This window comes from Zalophus californianus, chromosome X, assembly GCF_009762305.2.
Source record: "Zalophus californianus isolate mZalCal1 chromosome X, mZalCal1.pri.v2, whole genome shotgun sequence".
Lineage (NCBI taxonomy): Eukaryota > Metazoa > Chordata > Mammalia > Carnivora > Otariidae > Zalophus > Zalophus californianus.
Window position 1 is genome coordinate 120,559,612 of NC_045612.1, and position 16,655 is coordinate 120,576,266.

Genomic DNA, 16,655 nt, shown 5'->3' on the forward strand with positions numbered 1-16,655 from the left:
TGACAATCTTACAAATATACCATTTTGAGAATCAGTTGGGTTAAGGTATCTCAGTTTTGAATTAAAAGTAGTCCCTAGGAGGGTCACACCCTCATCAATTATTTTATTTTATTTTATTTTTAAAGTTTTATATAAGTAAGCTCTACCCACAAGGTGGGGCTCCAACTCACCCCGAGGTTAAGAGTGACATGCCCTTCCAACTGAGCCAGCCAGGGCCCCCCCCTCATATCAATTATTTTATTTATTTATTTTTTAAATTTTATTGTTATGTTAATCACCATACATTACATCATTAGTTTTGGATGTAGTGTTCCATGATTCATCGTTTGTGCATAACACCCAGTGCTCCACACAGAACGTGCCCTCTTTAATACCCACCACCAGGCTAACCCATCCCCCCACCCCCCTCCCCTCTAGAACCCTCAGTTTGTTTTTCAGAGTTCATCCTCTCTCATGGTTCATCTCCCCCTCCGACTTACTCCCCTTCATTCTTCCCCTCCTGCTATCTTCTTCTTTTTCTTTTTTCTTAACATATGTTGCATTATTTGTTTCACAGGTGCAGTTCAGTGATTCAAGTCTTGCACAATTCACAGCGCTCACCATAGCACATACCCTCCCCAGTGTCTATCACCCAGCCACCCCCTCCCTCCCACCCCCCCCACCACTCCAGCAACCCTCAGTTTGTTTCCTGAGATTAAGAATTCCTCATATCAGTGAGGTACTATGATACATGCCTTTCTCTGAGTGACTTATTTCACTCAGCATAACACCCTCCAGGTCCATCCACGCCATTGCAAATGGCAAGATCTCATTCCTTTGGATGGCTGCATAATATTCCATTGTGTACATATACCACATCTTCTTTATCCATTCATCTGTCAATGGACATATCAATTATTTTAAACAGTCCTTACCATGCATTAAGGGCCTCAGAAAACTGGATTTGTGGTTGCCAGGCTGGCTCAGTCAGTGGAGCATGCGACTCTTGATCTTGGGGTTGTAAGTTCAAGCCCCACGTTGGGTGTAGAGATTACCTAAATATTAAATATTTTTTTTAAGAAAAAAAGCTGGATTTGTGAGCAGGAACAAGAGATAGCGTAGGAGAATTTAGAGCCTGAAGCATTTATACCTTTAGTACTCCTTGGCTACGTAGAATTGAGGATTACAAAACACATTCAGGGGCGCCTGGGTGGCTCAGTCGTTCGGCGTCTGCCTTGCTTGGGTCGAGATCCCAGGGTCCTGGGATCGAGCCCCGCATCGGGCTCCCCGCTAGGCGGGAAGCCTGCTTCTCCCTCTCGCACTCCCCCTGCTTGTGTTCCCTCTCTCGCTGTGTCTCTGTCTGTCAAATAAATAAATGAAATCTTAAAAGGAAAAAAAACCCACATTCAGAGCCCCGCCCCCCCCCCGGGGCTGCCGGCTCGCAGGGCCCTACCCTCTCGGCTGCTGCTGTAGTGTGTGGCATTTATACGGGGCGCGAGAGGGGCGTGAGAACCGGGCGAGACGACGGCGGCGGCAGCAGTGCGCTGCGGAGCGCGCTCTCGATCGTCGGGCGCGGCCATTGCGGGGCGCGCTCTCGATCGTCGGGGGCGGCCATTGCGGGGCGCGCTCCCGAGCGTCTGAGCCGACCGTTGAAAGGCGCGCTCTCTAACGTCAGGGGCGGCCATTGCGGGGCGCGCTCTCGAACGTCTGAGCCGACCGTTGAAAGGCGCGCTAACGTCAGGGGCGGCCATTGCGGGGCGCGCTCTCGAACGTCGGAGGCGACCGTTGAAAGGTGCGCTCTCTGACGTCAGGGCCGGCCATTGCGGGGCGCGCTCTCGAACGTCGGAGGCGACCGTTGAAAGGTGCGCTCTCTGACGTCAGGGCCGGCCATTGTGGGGCGCGCTCTCGAACGTCGGAGGCGACTGCTGAAAGGCGCGCCCTCGAGCCTGAGGCGACCGTTCAGAGGCGCGCTCCAGGGCGTCTGAGGCGATTGTTGAAAGGCGCCGTAGGCGGCCGTTGAGGGGCACACTCTCGAGAGGAGGCGGAGGCGGAGGCGGAGGCGGCGGCGGCGGCGGCGGCCGAGGCGGCGGCGGAGGCGGTTCGGGGAAGACGCGCTGCCGGTGGTGGCAGGGGTTGGCGGCGAGGACCACGCAGCGCGCTTCAGCCACGATTGAGCCACAACCGGAGTCCGAGGCGGAGTGTCCACCTACAGAAATGAGCTGCCAGACTTCGCCAGCATTAGTTCCAGGAACTTCGACGGGTACGTCGTCCCAGACGGCGCCCGCCCCGGCGGGCACAACTGCATCCAACAGTGAGCTGGCGAGTCTTTTTGAGTGTCCGGTCTGCTTTGACTATGTGTTACCACCCATCCTTCAGTGTCACAGCGGCCATCTTGTGTGTACCGCCTGCCGCCCGAAGCTCACGTCTTGTCCGACCTGCCGGGGCCCTCTGGAATCCATTCGCAACTTGGCTATGGAGAAAGTGGCCAATTCCGTGCTTTTCCCATGTAAATACGCCTCTTGTGGATGTGAGATAACTTTGCCACACGCTAAGAAAGCCGACCACGAAGAGCTGTGTGAGTTTAGGCCTTACCTGTGCCCGTGTCCTGGTGACTTCTGTAAGTGGCAAGGCTCTCTGGATGCTGTGATGCCCCATCTGATGCATGAGCACGACTCCATTACGACCCTCCAGGGAGAAGACATCGTTTTCCTGGCTACCGACATTAACCTCCCTGGGGCCGTGGACTGGGTGATGACGCAGTCCTGTTTTGGTGTTCATTTCATGCTAGTCTTGGAGAAGCAAGAAAAGTACGACGGTCACCAGCAGTTCTTCGCCATTGTCCAGCTGATAGGATCACACAAGCAAGCTGAAGACTTCGCCTACCGTCTTGAGCTGAACGGCCACAGGCGGCGGCTGACTTGGGAAGCAACTCCACGCTCCATTCACGACGGCATTGCCACAGCCATTAGGAAGAGCGACTGCCTAGTCTTCGATACCAACGTTGCAGAGTTTTTTGCAGAAGACGGCAACCTGAGCATCAATGTAACTATCTCCATGTGTTGAAATGGCAAGCCAGCGTTTTCTGGCCACTGTTTAAAACCATCGCAGTCCATTTCACAGAGCATAAGGCACCCATTTTTGTCTGTCAACCTGACACTTTTCATAGTTCTGGACACATGACGTAAATAAAAGCAAAGGCTGTTAAAAACAGAAACAGTTGCGTGTAGTATCACTAATATCTTTAAAAATAAGTCGACACTAAACCTTTTAAAATATGTGTGTGTGTGTGTGTGTGTACACACACACCCAACACGGGCATCTCTTGTATTAAGAAAGTAAGCTTTGTTAAATAATTCTGAATTTATGTTGCAGATTGACTGTACTGTTGAAAAATACTGCGTTTTGGTGTTTATGCCCGACAGTTGGTGTGTGTGCATGTGGTTTGTTTTTTTTCCTTTAACCAACAAGCCATGTTGAGTGGTCTTGGACCACTGCTTTTCCCCTTTGTGCGTCAATACATAGTGCTGCTGTGTGTGTGTGTTTGCTAACTTTTATTAATTCTAGTTGTTCATTAAATTTGACTTTCTTCTCTGTAGTTCAGGTTTTTCCTCACTTTGGTGACTTTTTAAAGTTAGTGTCTTTCTGATACGCATAGTTGTTTATGGTAGAGCTTATACATACGTGTTCAATACATATTTCCTTTTCCCCCATTAATCAGTTCATTAGAAATATTTTAGGCAGCAGCTCTCTCTGCCCATGGGTCCTGTCCCTGTGTTTTAATAAAACCACAATTTTGTACCAAAAAAGAAAAAACAACCCCCCCAAGAAACAAAACAAAAAAGCAGAAAAACAGAAACAAAAAACAAAACAAAGAAACCAAAAAAAACAGAAAAAAAACAAAAAGAAAAAAAAAAGGAAAAACAACCCCCCCAAAAAAAACCCAAAAACCAGAAAAACAAAAACACAAAAAACAAAAAAAAAACAAAAAACAGGAAAAAAACGAGAAAAAACAAAAAAGAAACAGAAAAGAGTAAAAAAGGAAAAAAAAAATATTTTACATTCAACTCTTTTGAGAAGATAGGAGTTCCAGAAAGGAAAGGTAACAATTATCAGAAGCTATTTAAAGTAGCTGTAAGATGGTCTCTGTCTGTCTGTCTCTCTTTTTCTCCAGTTGAGTCATACCTTTGAATTTATTCTTTGAAAGGTAAAGGAATACTGATTTTTTTTTTTTAATACCAGAAAAAAAATCTGGTGGGTTTTTTTTTTTCTTCCAAATATCTTGGACAAATCACATGTTTAAAATTTGTTTTGGGGATGCCTGGTTGGCTCAGTAGGTTAAGCATTCGGCTCAGGTCATGATCCCAGCGTCCTGGGATCAAGTCCTACATCGGGATCCAGTCTTGCATCAGGGTCCAGTCCTGCATCGGGATCCAGTCCTGCATCGGGATCCAGTCCTGCATCAGGCTCCTTGCTCAGCGGGGAGCCTGCTTCTCCCTCTGCCTGCTGCTCCCCCTGCTTGTACTCTCACTCTCTTTCTCCCTCCCTCTCTCTCTAGAAATAAAATCTTTTAAGAAATAAAATTTGTTTTTGTATTTATTGGTTTTGCAGAAGAAGGCATCGTCTTACACAGTATTTGTAATCAAAAGCAAATCATTTGTTTAAAAAAAGGCAATTTGCAAAAAAATGTTTTTGTCCTTTTATAATTCTCGTTGAAAGAATATCTGGCAAATTAAAAAAAAAAACACCCACATTCAGAAAGTAAAAATGGGGCCACTGAAAGTAAAATAGGAGAGAGTGGGAAACAATGGAGAATTTTGGTGAGGGTCCTGGTAGTGGCTGGGGTCCTGCTGAATATTATTTCTGGGTTTACATGGACTCCCTGCAACTTGTGAAATTGCATTCTTCTTTCTGCAGGAAACCTGGACTTAACTTCACACAGTATTTGAATGGCCTGTGCACTCACTTATACTTCCTACTATACCATAAGCTCCATGAAGGCAAGGAATCTTTTATTGTGGTGTCCCAGAGCCCAGCTCAGCCCTGATTCTATGGTGGGTGAGCATAAATATTTACTCCCTCTTGTGGTTGACTGAGTTTTAGGTCTGGATTTAATTCAAAGGCTGCACAGCTCAACATAATCTAGTTCACAGATGATTCCAACATTGTTCCCTCCCTGCCCCAATCCCACCCAACAGGGGCGTTTGCCAATCTAATCTCCCTATGTTCCCTTGGGTACCAAAGTATCAGAAAGGAGAGAGAAGCAGGGGGGAAAAAAAAAAGGCAGATCTGCTCCCCTGTGACCTTCTTCAATGGGTTTTCCTCTCGTGATTCTCTCTCCTTCGACTTAGGCTGGGTCCTTATGGGTGACCATACATCTCTGTTTGCTTGGAATAACTCTGCTTTATGTCTGTTGTCCCACGGTATTTATTAATGGCCCTCCTTTTACTCTCAGAAATGCCCTGGATTACATGGTCATCCCACTCAGAGCACTCAAGAACTCATGTTAAGTAGGAGGTGCTATAGAAATAACCAAGAGAGCACACAAATGTTTGTCCTCAGAATGGCCATGACAAAGACATTCACACTGGCTAATCAGTGCTCTACTCAAGAACGAGAAACCAGAATTAACAGACTCCTAAGGTGGGAAGTACTGGGGTTTTTAATCTCATCTGTTGGCTCCAGATGCTGGTGAAAAGCCTAGCGGCACAGAATAATCACTTAGGCTCCAGGAGCTTTCAAAGCATACAGAATCACATTCCTCCCCCTACACTAGGAGGCTCTTATCTAGCAAATCTGGGTAGGGCTAAGAAATCTCTATTTTTGGGCACCTGTGTGGCTCAGTTGCTTAAGCGACTGCCTTCGGCTCAGGTCATGATCCTGGAGTGCCTGGATCGAGTCCCGCATCGGGCTCCCTGCTCGGCAGGGAGTCTGCTTCTCCCTCTGAGCACCCCCCTGCCCCGCCATGTGCTTTCTCTCTCTCTCAAATAAATAAACAAAATCTTAAAAAAAAAAGAAATCTCTATTTTTTTTAAAGTTCACCCGAATGAGTCTTCCAGAAACTGGAGCTCATAAATATTAAGTAAGTTTCTACGGTGGCCTCAAGATTGAAACAGAAACTTCCCTATCTCCCTGACTTGAATGCATGATAAAACAGAAAAGGGAAATATGTTACTGGGGGAAAAAAACTTACCCACATCACAATTGTAGCCACTGTGACATTAATCACAATATCCCATGTGATTATGTGATAGCGCCTGACAGAATACCTCCTACCAATTCCACCAGCTTGGTCTTATCTCACTTCCTGTTCAAGAGAGAACTTCAAAATGAGCAGCGGTCATGCATAAAATTTGATAGATAATTTATGCAAACAAGAGATAAAAAAACTAATTTATCTTCCACTAAAATTAATGAAAAACACCCAATAAATCCACCAATTGATCCAGCTTTCTAAACATGAAAACCAAGGCTACTCTCCAAGTCTTAACTACATTCTTAATATTTTACCTGCCAACAAAGACAACATCATAAAAACCCCATACCGACCCAAGAAAAAAAGACAGTCTTATCCAAAGGTGACCAACCCTGTGTCCCACAAAGTCAAGGAATTCACAAATGACTGTCAACAAGTTTTAATATTCCATAAACCTGTCGTAAGAATGGGAATGTACCCCAATAAGGCCGCTCAAGCTCTGTGATAGGCCAAGCATGTTTGCCCTTCACCAGAATCCTATCAACTCCATGTGGTAACTGGTTTCTTAAAAGCCCAGATGAACTTCTCATGTCACTATCAGAAATTCTAGATCATGTCTGGTGGACTAGAGCTTCTCACTAGTGAGGACTACAATGCAGTGCCAGGATTGAAAGAGTTAAGTGTATAACTGACCTTAGTTAGATACAAGCAACAAGTATCACAACAGGTATTGCTGAAAAGCTCTTAAATAACCTGAAAGTTTCCTTTATTATTTTTTACTACTTCAGCTGTGACAGTGCTATCATGTTACTATAAAGCAGTTTCTGCGATATGCTCTCCCAAACATGGGTGCCATAAGATTTTCGTGAATGTTATGCAAAAAGAGGATTCTGTGATCAGGTGAATTTAGCAAAAGTCGGTTTCAACAAAGTTCAAGAGCATCCTTAAAGGCGGGATAACTAAAAGTCTCTAATACGTTTTTGTGAGGTATCAATCCCCAAGAGGGAAGGGTAGGATATTCAGCATTTTCACAATTTATTTGGCCAAAGGTTTCCTTCTGTAGTGTAACTGGAGGAATATCCTGGGGTACCCCAAAATATACTTTGGGAGCACTGAAACAGACGATTGATAGTTACACATCATTGATAAAATCTGGACCAGAAAACCAGCGGACCCGGGTAAATCAATTTGTCTATATCACTTCATCATTACTGTCGATTTTTTTCTTACCAAATTAATATTTCTACACACACATCAACACACCATAGAAATAGTCTTTTTTAAATCGGGAGTAGCAGAAGCCCTTCTCCATCTAACCTGTGTTCTGCTCACTCTCACTCCCCCCAACTGTTGGAGAGCCCACAGTTCCTTATAGAACTGCCTCCCATTGCTTCTAGGACCCCTCAACAAGTGCCTAAAGGCTCTTGAGTAATTGCTGTTTGCCCTTATGAGTTTCCACCATGTAGTCTTCTTTTGGCTGCACATCTGTGTGGAGATCCCTCCTCAGGGTCCTCCAAGGCCATGAAGGAGCTGCTTCCCATGGGGTTCCACTGATGAACCACCAGGCACCCCAGATGCCACCACCAAGTACCACCACCTCCAGAATCACCAAGGGACTGCTGCCATCAAACACCAATAACACAGTCCTTGAGATGCCATGTGTGCTTTGGAGTCTTTAATGTGCCATAGCTATGCTCTCCCTTTTTGTCACATTTTGTCACACAGGACATCAAAGCAATGTTTCTTTGCACCCTTCCCTATCTTCCAGTATAAACACAGCTCTCAGATTTTACTGTCAGAAAGCAACGTTCCATGGACCGCTCCCATTTCTACACATCCTTCCAGCGGAGGCCCTGACTGCCTTCTGTTCGGGACTAATTTTTCAAAGATGTCTGTATAGAGAACAGACTTCTGAGATCTAGTGCTCTGCGCCCCCCCCTTCCCTCCCAAGCAGAGGGCAGGTATGCTTGCAGCCTGGGAAGATAGAGATCGTTCCCGCCTTTGGAGCAAAGGGTACACGCAATTATTGCCCACTCTAAGAGATTTGGATTCTCTAAGCTCAGGGCTCCTTTCCTGCAATGGAAACCACTGCATGACCTGCACCCATCTCCTCCTCTTTGTGTTGCCCTATAGGAACTGGCACTCAGACCAGACACAAATGCTGATACTCTGTCTACTGCTCGGCTGTGAGCAATAAGCTGTCTTTTGTCTCTGACACGGGTGTTTTGTCTTCCTTCTGTCAGCGTCCATGAAACTGTAGTAGACTACCTTCCTAGCTTGCAAGTAAGGAAAGAAGATCTCTGACCAGGGACACGATGGGGGGTGGGGGGCGGGCGGCACTTGGCTGGCTCAGTCGAAGAGCATGTGACTCTTGATCTCAGGGTCTTGAGTTCGAGCCCCACGCTGGGTGTAGCGATTACTAAAAAATATATACACTTAAAAAAAATGCTCACATCCTTAAAAAAGAAAATCTCCGACCCTTCACAGATCTCAACATTTATATTTAGGAATCTTTTGTCTGGAATTAAGATCCAAAAGCAGATTTGGGGTCACCCGGGTGTCTCAATTGGTTGAGCACCTGACTCTTAGTTTCGGCTTAGGTCGTGGGATGGAGCCCCGCGTGGGGCTCCACGCTCAATGGGGAATCTGCTTCTTTCCGGCTCCCTTTGCCCCTCCTTCAGCTCGTGCACGCTCTCTCTCTCTCTCAAATAAATAAATAAATCTTAAAAAAAAAAAAAATGCAGATTTGGGAACTAAACTAGGAAAAAATCCAAGTGAAATTCACCACTTTACTCAAGTGCCCTGCCTCGGGATGACTGAGACTTTGACATTGAGCCATTTGTCTTTGCGATGAATCGCCCTCCAACCCACTGGGGGTCCTAAGTTTCCTATGATTAAAACAAAACTAAACGAGACAAAACAAAACAAGAAAAAGCAACAGTAACAGATACTTGAAACTTGCTGAGTTCTTGGGCCAGACACCGATCTTTTTTTTTTTTAAAGATTTTATTTATTCATTTTGAGAGAGAGACAGAGACAGAGACAGAGAGCGCACAAGCAGAGGGAGAAGCAGAGGGAGAGGGAGAAGCAGACTCCCCGCTGTGCCGGGAGCTCGACGTGGGGCTCGATTCCAGGACCGGGATTCCAGGACCGGGATATCATGACCTGAGCCAAAGACAGACACTTAACCATCTGAGCCACCCAGGCACCCCCCAGACACCGACCTTTTCATTTCATGCTGACAACATCCCTAGGAGGTAGTAAGTACCATTCCAACCCAGGCTGGCTGATGCCATAGGTAATGAACGGGCCCACCACCCCACATGCACTGAACCCGAGGACAGCACACCACTTCGGCCCAGCCAGGTTTCATCTTCATTTGCCATTCCTCTCGCTTACATCATTATACTATCCCCTTCACTGTCCACACCTGTAAAAGGGAGCTTGCTTGTGAAATGCTACAGGATTCTCCAACTCATTCCGGGCCAGAGAGCGAGGCTCTTCCTTGTCCCCATGTCTTCAGGTAACACTACTCCAGAGAATTCCACCCATTGAAATGTTGCTAGCTAGCTCTGCATAAAAGCCCAGCTGTCACAAAGCTACATCTGAGTTATTTTTGTTGTTGTTCCATTCTCAGTTAAGCTATGGAAATCAAAAGGCAGGAGGGCGCAGGAAAGGCTTTCCATTCAGACCTGAATTACATCAGGATTTTAGAGCATGCAAAGCCCTTAGAGAAAGTTGCTATTGATTAAATATTAGCTTCACCATTATGTAAAGCGCCATCAGGATGGCCATCTATCCTTCCTTAGTTTTGGTTAAACAATTTTGGGCCAATTTATGACAAACAGTGAGGCAGTTCTGCCCTCATCTTATTTGCCATAATCGCTCCTTCTATTTCCTCTTCCCTTGGGTACATTAGTGCTCACTTATACACACAACCTTGCTGTTAATAAAAATGATTTATGTGCCAAGTAAGATTTTATTCCTCCCATCAAATGTTTACTTAAGGAGGCTTTATTGCATAAAATACTATCCTTACTCAGTGCACAAACAGATTTATCTTTCTAAACTCATTTCCTTTCTTTCCATACTTCAAATCTTAAAATTGTTGTGGGGATTTTATTTAGCAATAGAATTCTAACTTAGCATATTGTTTGTTTCATATATAGGATCTTTAGGAAAGGAGAAGTTATTACTGTTACTGTTAGAGGCTTGCAAACTGGCACAGCTGCTTTCTCAAGTTGTACAGAAAGGATGGTTCATTCAAAGACTATCTTTGCTACAGCAGGGCCTATACAGATTGAAAATGGACATTTCCTAACTGGTACAAATTTAGAAAACAAAGAGGTAATACATATTAAAATGAATTTAAAAACTTATATCCTTTATGCCAGTAATACTATTCATAGATATTCATCCTAGGAGAGTAATTCTAAGTAAGAAAAATAAGAACTATCTCAACAGAGGAGCAACCTAAATCACAAAAGGCATTTGCAGTCCCCCACTTGCCAAGAGAGACTTTTGGATAAAGATCAGAAGGAAACACAAGAAAGGAAGTTATGTCACTGTCAGGATGGTAAAGAAACAGGATACACAGATGACCCTCACACGACACGGGTCTGAACTGCATGGGTCCACTTACACATGGGTTTTTGTGGTTTTTTTGGTTTTTTTTTTTTTTTAGTAAATACAGTACTGTGAATATATTTTCTCTTCCTTATGATTTTAACAACGTTTTCTTCTCTCTAGCTTATTTTAAGAATACAGTATATAATATATATCACATACAAAATAGTGTTAATTGGCTGTCTGCTCATTGGTAAGTCTTCTCGTCAACAGTAAGCTATTAAATTTTGGGGGGCAGTCCACAGTTGTAGACAAGGGCGCCTGAATGGCTTAGTCGGTGGAGTATGCGACTCTTGATCTCAGGGTTGTGAGTTCTAGTCCATACAAAGATTTCTATTCTATGCCCGTGTACATAGTCACTTTTCGTAATAGGCAATTACTGAAAACAATTCAGTTGTCCAATATCTGGTGAATCAGCAAAATGTAGTACATTCCTACAATAGAATACTACTAAGCAATAAAAAGGAACAAAACACTTATATGTGAAACAACATAGTTGACCACCAAGTGTTTAATGAGTAAGCTTAAGGGTTTCACAAAGAAAGACAACTACCAATTTCAAATGTCAAAGAGCTGTGGTTAAGAAAGAAAGCAAAGTGGAGAAATTTATCTTGTGATCTAAAGACACAACTAGTGCATACCTGGACATTCTTCAGGAGACCAGAACCTGTCAGGATTAATGTTCATTCCCATGAAATTAATATGGTATTCGGGACATGTTTGACAAACGAGTTGTCCCTAGAAATTCACAGTATTTTACCTTTTCTAAATTGCCAGCCATCCACAACCCCATCTAATAGTATTCAAGTAATCATTAACATAAATATATATCTACTTGGGAATGAATTTAATTTCTAAAGAAAATTAAATAAAAGATAAAGAAAAAGGGGCGCCTGGGTGGCTCAGTTGGTTAAGCAACTGCCTTCGGATCAGGTCATGATCCTGGAGTCCCGGGATCGAGTCCCGCATCGGGCTCCCTGCTCGGCGGGGAGTCTGCTTCTCCCTCTGACCCTCTTCCCTCTCGTGCTCTCTCTATCTCATTCTCTCTCTCAAATAAATAAATAAAATCTTTAAAAAAAAGATAAAGAAAAAAAGAAGAATTAAGTTATAAAGTATGTAAGCGTTTGGGGCGCCTGGCTGGCTCGGTCAGTGGAGCATGCGACTCTTGATCCTGGGGACAGAGATTACTTAAAAATAAAATCTTTAAGTAAGAAAGAAGCAAAGCAAGGAAGCAAGGAAGCAAGCAAGGTTTTTTTTTAATCTGCCACACCCATAGATAAGCATAGAAAGTATCATTATTTGGACCATGAGATTCCATTCTAGATTATAAACTTAACTATAACCTTAACCACACTGATTCACTTCCTGGAAACAAAGGACACATTTCCCAGTACCCTTTGCAGTTAGGTCTGAGGTCCACATGTCATCGTTCTGACCAATGAAATGTGGTAGAAAGAGATTTAAGCTACTTCTAAACCCTGGGCACCTGGGTGGCTCAGTCAGTTGGGCATCTGCCTTCAGCCTGGGTCATGATCCTGGGTTCCTAGGATCAAGCCCCACGTTTGGCTCCCTGCTCAGTGGGGAGCCTGCTTCTCCCTCTCCCTCTGCTGCTCCCCCTGTTTGTACTTTCTCTCACGCTCTCGATCAAATAAATGGAATCTTTAAAAAAAAAAAGCTACTTCTAAACCTGAACTCTGAAAAATCCTATATGTTAGGGGTGCCTGGCTGGTTCAGTCAGTGGAGACTCTTGATCTCGGGGTTGTGGATCGAACCCCACACTGGGTGTAGAGATTACTTAAAAAACAAAAGAAAATGTTAAAAAAATAAAAATCCTATGTGTTAGCTACACTTAACTGGGGATGGGGGTGGACAAAAGACTGGAAAAGGAAACAAAAGGTGTGTTTTAAGCTTTGTTCCTTAATCTGGTTAGTTAAAAGGTGTGCTCAGTCGTAAAAATCCATTTAGTTGCACACTCATGATGGTGCTTCTCTCTGTATGTTTGTCTTAGTTCAATAACGAACTCATGGAACATGATTTTCCATGCCTCTTCCCCTTCCATGGCCACATCGGACACCACACGTTTTTGATCAGCGAGTTGCATGACAGACGCAGTCCCAGTAGAGTGCCTAGGCTAACGTCATCTACTTGGTCACAGTCCGCCTCCACAGAGGGTGTGGTACCAAGGAACACTAGTACTAGTGGCCTTTAAGATGCAACCATAAAGCTTTATGACAGTATTTCTAAAACAATGGTGCGTGGACCATTGTATCAGAAGCATTCGGGCTGTTTGATTAAAATTCAGATATTCCACAGCAGAATTTGTAAGAAGGATCAATGGGAAGCCGATTTTCTTAATACTGAGTTCCCCAGGTGATTATTATGCATACAAAAACTTGAGAACTATTATTATAGTGTGATGACAAAAGTCACAATAGCTGACAAATACTAAACTATTGTTTTAATACCCTTAAGTAAGGGTATTAAAAATACAAAGGCTTACCCTTTGTCTCAGTGGATTAAGGCATGGGAGTCAGCTCCTCCACGTTATAGAATCATAGATAAAAACCCTTGATTGAGCACAAAAGAGCTAGATGCTAAATGCAGCTCTACTCTAATTCTCGGTATGAGCCAGGTGAACTCACCCACATTGTGGCCGATGCAGGTTCTTCATCTGCAAAATTTGAAGAGCTGCCCTAGGATCTATGGTTTCCAAAGACTTCACTAAAAACTATTCATATAGTAAATCTTATGTGCAAGGCAGGACACGGAAAACAGAAGCAATAGCTGGTTCGGTTGGAAGGAGAGGGAGCAAAACTGAACCATCTCCGGGGGCCTCCGACGGCAAGGGCCCCTGTGGGTGCCCCAGAGAAGCCACAGAACCATAGACCCAGGAGCAGAGTTCAAAATCTCTGGTCTAGGGGGCACCTGGGTGGCTTAGTTGGTTAAGCATCCAACTAAGGCTCAGGTCATGGTCTCGGGTCCTGGGATGGAGCCCCGGATCTGGCTCTCGGCTCGGTGGGGAGTCTGCTTGTCCCTCTGCCCCCTCCCACCCCCACCCCCACTCGTGTTCATGTGTTCGTGTGTGTGTGTGTGTGTGTGTGTGTGTGTGTGTGTGTGTGTGTGTCTCAAATAAATAAAATCTTTAAAAAAATCTCACTGGTCTAGCTCATCTCTTAGGCTCCTTATTTCTTGAAATTCTGACAGTCATGATTATGACCCTAAAAAGTCTTTAATTTTTTTTTAAGATTTTATTTATTTATTTCACAAAGAGAGACAGCGAGAGCAGGAACACAAGCAGGGGGAGTGGGAGAGGGAGAAGCAGGCTTCCCGCTGAGCAGGGAGCCCGATGCGGGGCTCGATCCCAGGACCCTGGGATCATGACCTGAGCCGAAGGCAGACGCTTAACCATCTGAGCCACCCAGGCGCCCTCATGGCTTCTTGTCTTGACCTCTTATTTTGGTCTCATTAAATCTCTTGAAATGTTTTTTAAAAATTAAGGATGTGAATGAACACTTAAGACTACATTCCTTTTTTAGAGAGCTTATTTCTCAGGTCCAATCAGACAAGTACCAAAATGAAGAGGTATCTTGATTTCTTCGGATACCTTTTAAACTGTCTAAATACATAATTCAGTGTCAGGTTAAATATAACCTTACTAAAATTTGCCGTGTGATTGATTCACTGTATTAGCTAACAACTAAATGGAAAAATAAAAGTACAAAATTAGTTCAAGTGGCAACATATGTTTTGGGTCAGCAAACGTTTTCCGTAACTGTCCGGAGAGTAAGTATTTCGCCTTGCAGACCATATGATCTCTCTCACGAGTGCTCAGTCCTGTCACCAGTGCGAAAGCAGCCAAAGACAGCGTGTCAATGAATGGATTGGACTGAGTTCCACTAAAACTTTGCAAAAACATGTGGAGGGCTAGATGTGGCCAGTAGGCCAGTCTGCTGACCCCCGACTTGGGTGGAAAATTTTATAAGGGGTGGAAAGACATAAGCCAAAGTATTATTTCCTGAGGTGAACTGTAATGACTATCCAGTTTGCCAACTAAAAGTCTCGTTCAAGCTTATTACCCTAAGAACGTATGTGGTTGAACATCGAAATGTTATTTCCTGCTTTTATACCTTTCTTTAAAAAAAAAAAAAATCATTTCAATATCAAAGGAAAGTTTCTTTTTTCTACTACCGATTGAAGGCTTCCCTAGAAGACCAACAAAAGTTCATGATCTACTTTCTAACTTTCTTTTTACCTTTCCCTTTCTTTTGGTAAATCTCAAAGGAACCCTGCAGAACCTTACTCTCCAAAGACCACGAAAAATTATACCTGGCAGAGGTTAGTCCAAACATGAGGAAGTCAGTAGCAGAACCAAGGGATGACATAGAGACATCGATCCCACCACCCACAATGTCTTTTTAATAATGTCCATTGACTTTTCTTAGTTGTGTGTGAGATATACATTCATCTTCAAGACAAGTGTCCTGGTCCCCTCCTATCACATACACATTTCACATCGTCTGAGACGGTCAGTTGCATCCCTTTTACATAGAATTTCTGCAGACCCCTGAAAGGTGTAATGAAAATCTTAAATGTAGGGCAGAGCAGAGGCCTTGCTTAGGCACAGGGAGGAAAAGCAGTCACTTCCAGATTTTAAGATTTGATTCTGACTCAGAAAAACAAACATACTGATTATTAACACATAAAAAGAACAGACCTAGAGGCTGGGAATAATCCTCAGGGTTTAGATTAAGATTTTGAAGCTATTTGGGTTCTGGGACCCAATTTCAATGGAGGGGGGAGGGGTGTAGGTTTCCCACACCAACAAGCAATCCTTGGACACCAGCTGTGTCTCCTTACAATTCAATTCAATTCTGACACTATCTACCCAGAGGCAGAATCAGATCCCACAGGTTAAAGGCTCAATGCTATAAAACTTCCGCCCCCCCCCACCCCCCGCCCAGACTTCTGAGGCCAAGTGCAAATCCAAATTTTCACCTGTACTTCTGGTAACCGGCTATAAATCAGATTCCCACAACCCTCTCCTTGGTTCTATTAATCTGCTAGATTGGCTCACAGAACTCAGAAACCAGAGAAACATTTGACTTACTAGATCACCGGATATAAGTCAGAAACCGCCAAAGAGAAGAACTGCATAGGGCAAGGTGTGGCTAGGGGAAGGGTGTGTAGTCCCCATGGCTCTCCAGGCCGGCCACTGTCCCCACACCACTACATGTTCTCCATCCCGGAAGCTCTCTGAGTGCCATCCTTTTTTTGGGTTTTATGGAGGCCTCATTATATACACATGATTGATTAAATCATCGACCATTGGTAATTGGTTCAACCTCTAGCACCTCCCCCCGCCCCGCCCCGGAAATCAAGGGATGGGACCAAAATTTCCAACCCTTTATTCAAGGTTGGTTCCCCTAGCAACCAGCCCCCTTCCTTAGGTGTTTTCCAAAACTCACCTCATTAACATAAACCCCATTGTGGTGGAAAGGAGCTTGTTATGAATAACAAGATACCCATTACACCTTTCTGGCTCTGAAGGGATTTCAGGAACTGAGGACAGCAGAGCCAATATCCTAACAAAAGATGCTCCTATTGCTCAGGAAATGCCTGGGGTTTTGGGGGCTGTGAGCCAGGAACCATGGATGAAGACCAAATATATATGAAAAATAAATATTGGTCATATGCATTACCAAAATATGTTTTTATAAATCACAACATTTGCAGGTGTTTTCTGCTGACAGGGGATAGGGAAACAATGAACATGACTGCCAGCTACAATGAATGAAGGTTTTTAGAGAGGAGGTAGCACGTGGCCGAAGATTTGTTAGCCTAGGGCCCCTAAATGATG

At 44.2% G+C, this 16,655-nt stretch overlaps 2 protein-coding genes across 4 annotated transcripts in view; one reads left to right on the plus strand and one right to left on the minus strand.

Moving 5' to 3' along the window:
* Window positions 1-16,655, minus strand: part of FRMPD4 (FERM and PDZ domain containing 4) — a 551,594-nt gene that overhangs the window by 456,685 nt on the left and 78,254 nt on the right. The window lies entirely within an intron of this gene.
* On the plus strand, window positions 2,050-3,182 carry LOC113931318 (E3 ubiquitin-protein ligase SIAH1-like). Its single transcript, XM_027609163.2, has one exon. It carries the CDS (start codon window positions 2,194-2,196, stop codon window positions 3,040-3,042), a length of 849 nt encoding a protein of 282 aa, XP_027464964.1. The 5' UTR covers window positions 2,050-2,193; the 3' UTR covers window positions 3,043-3,182.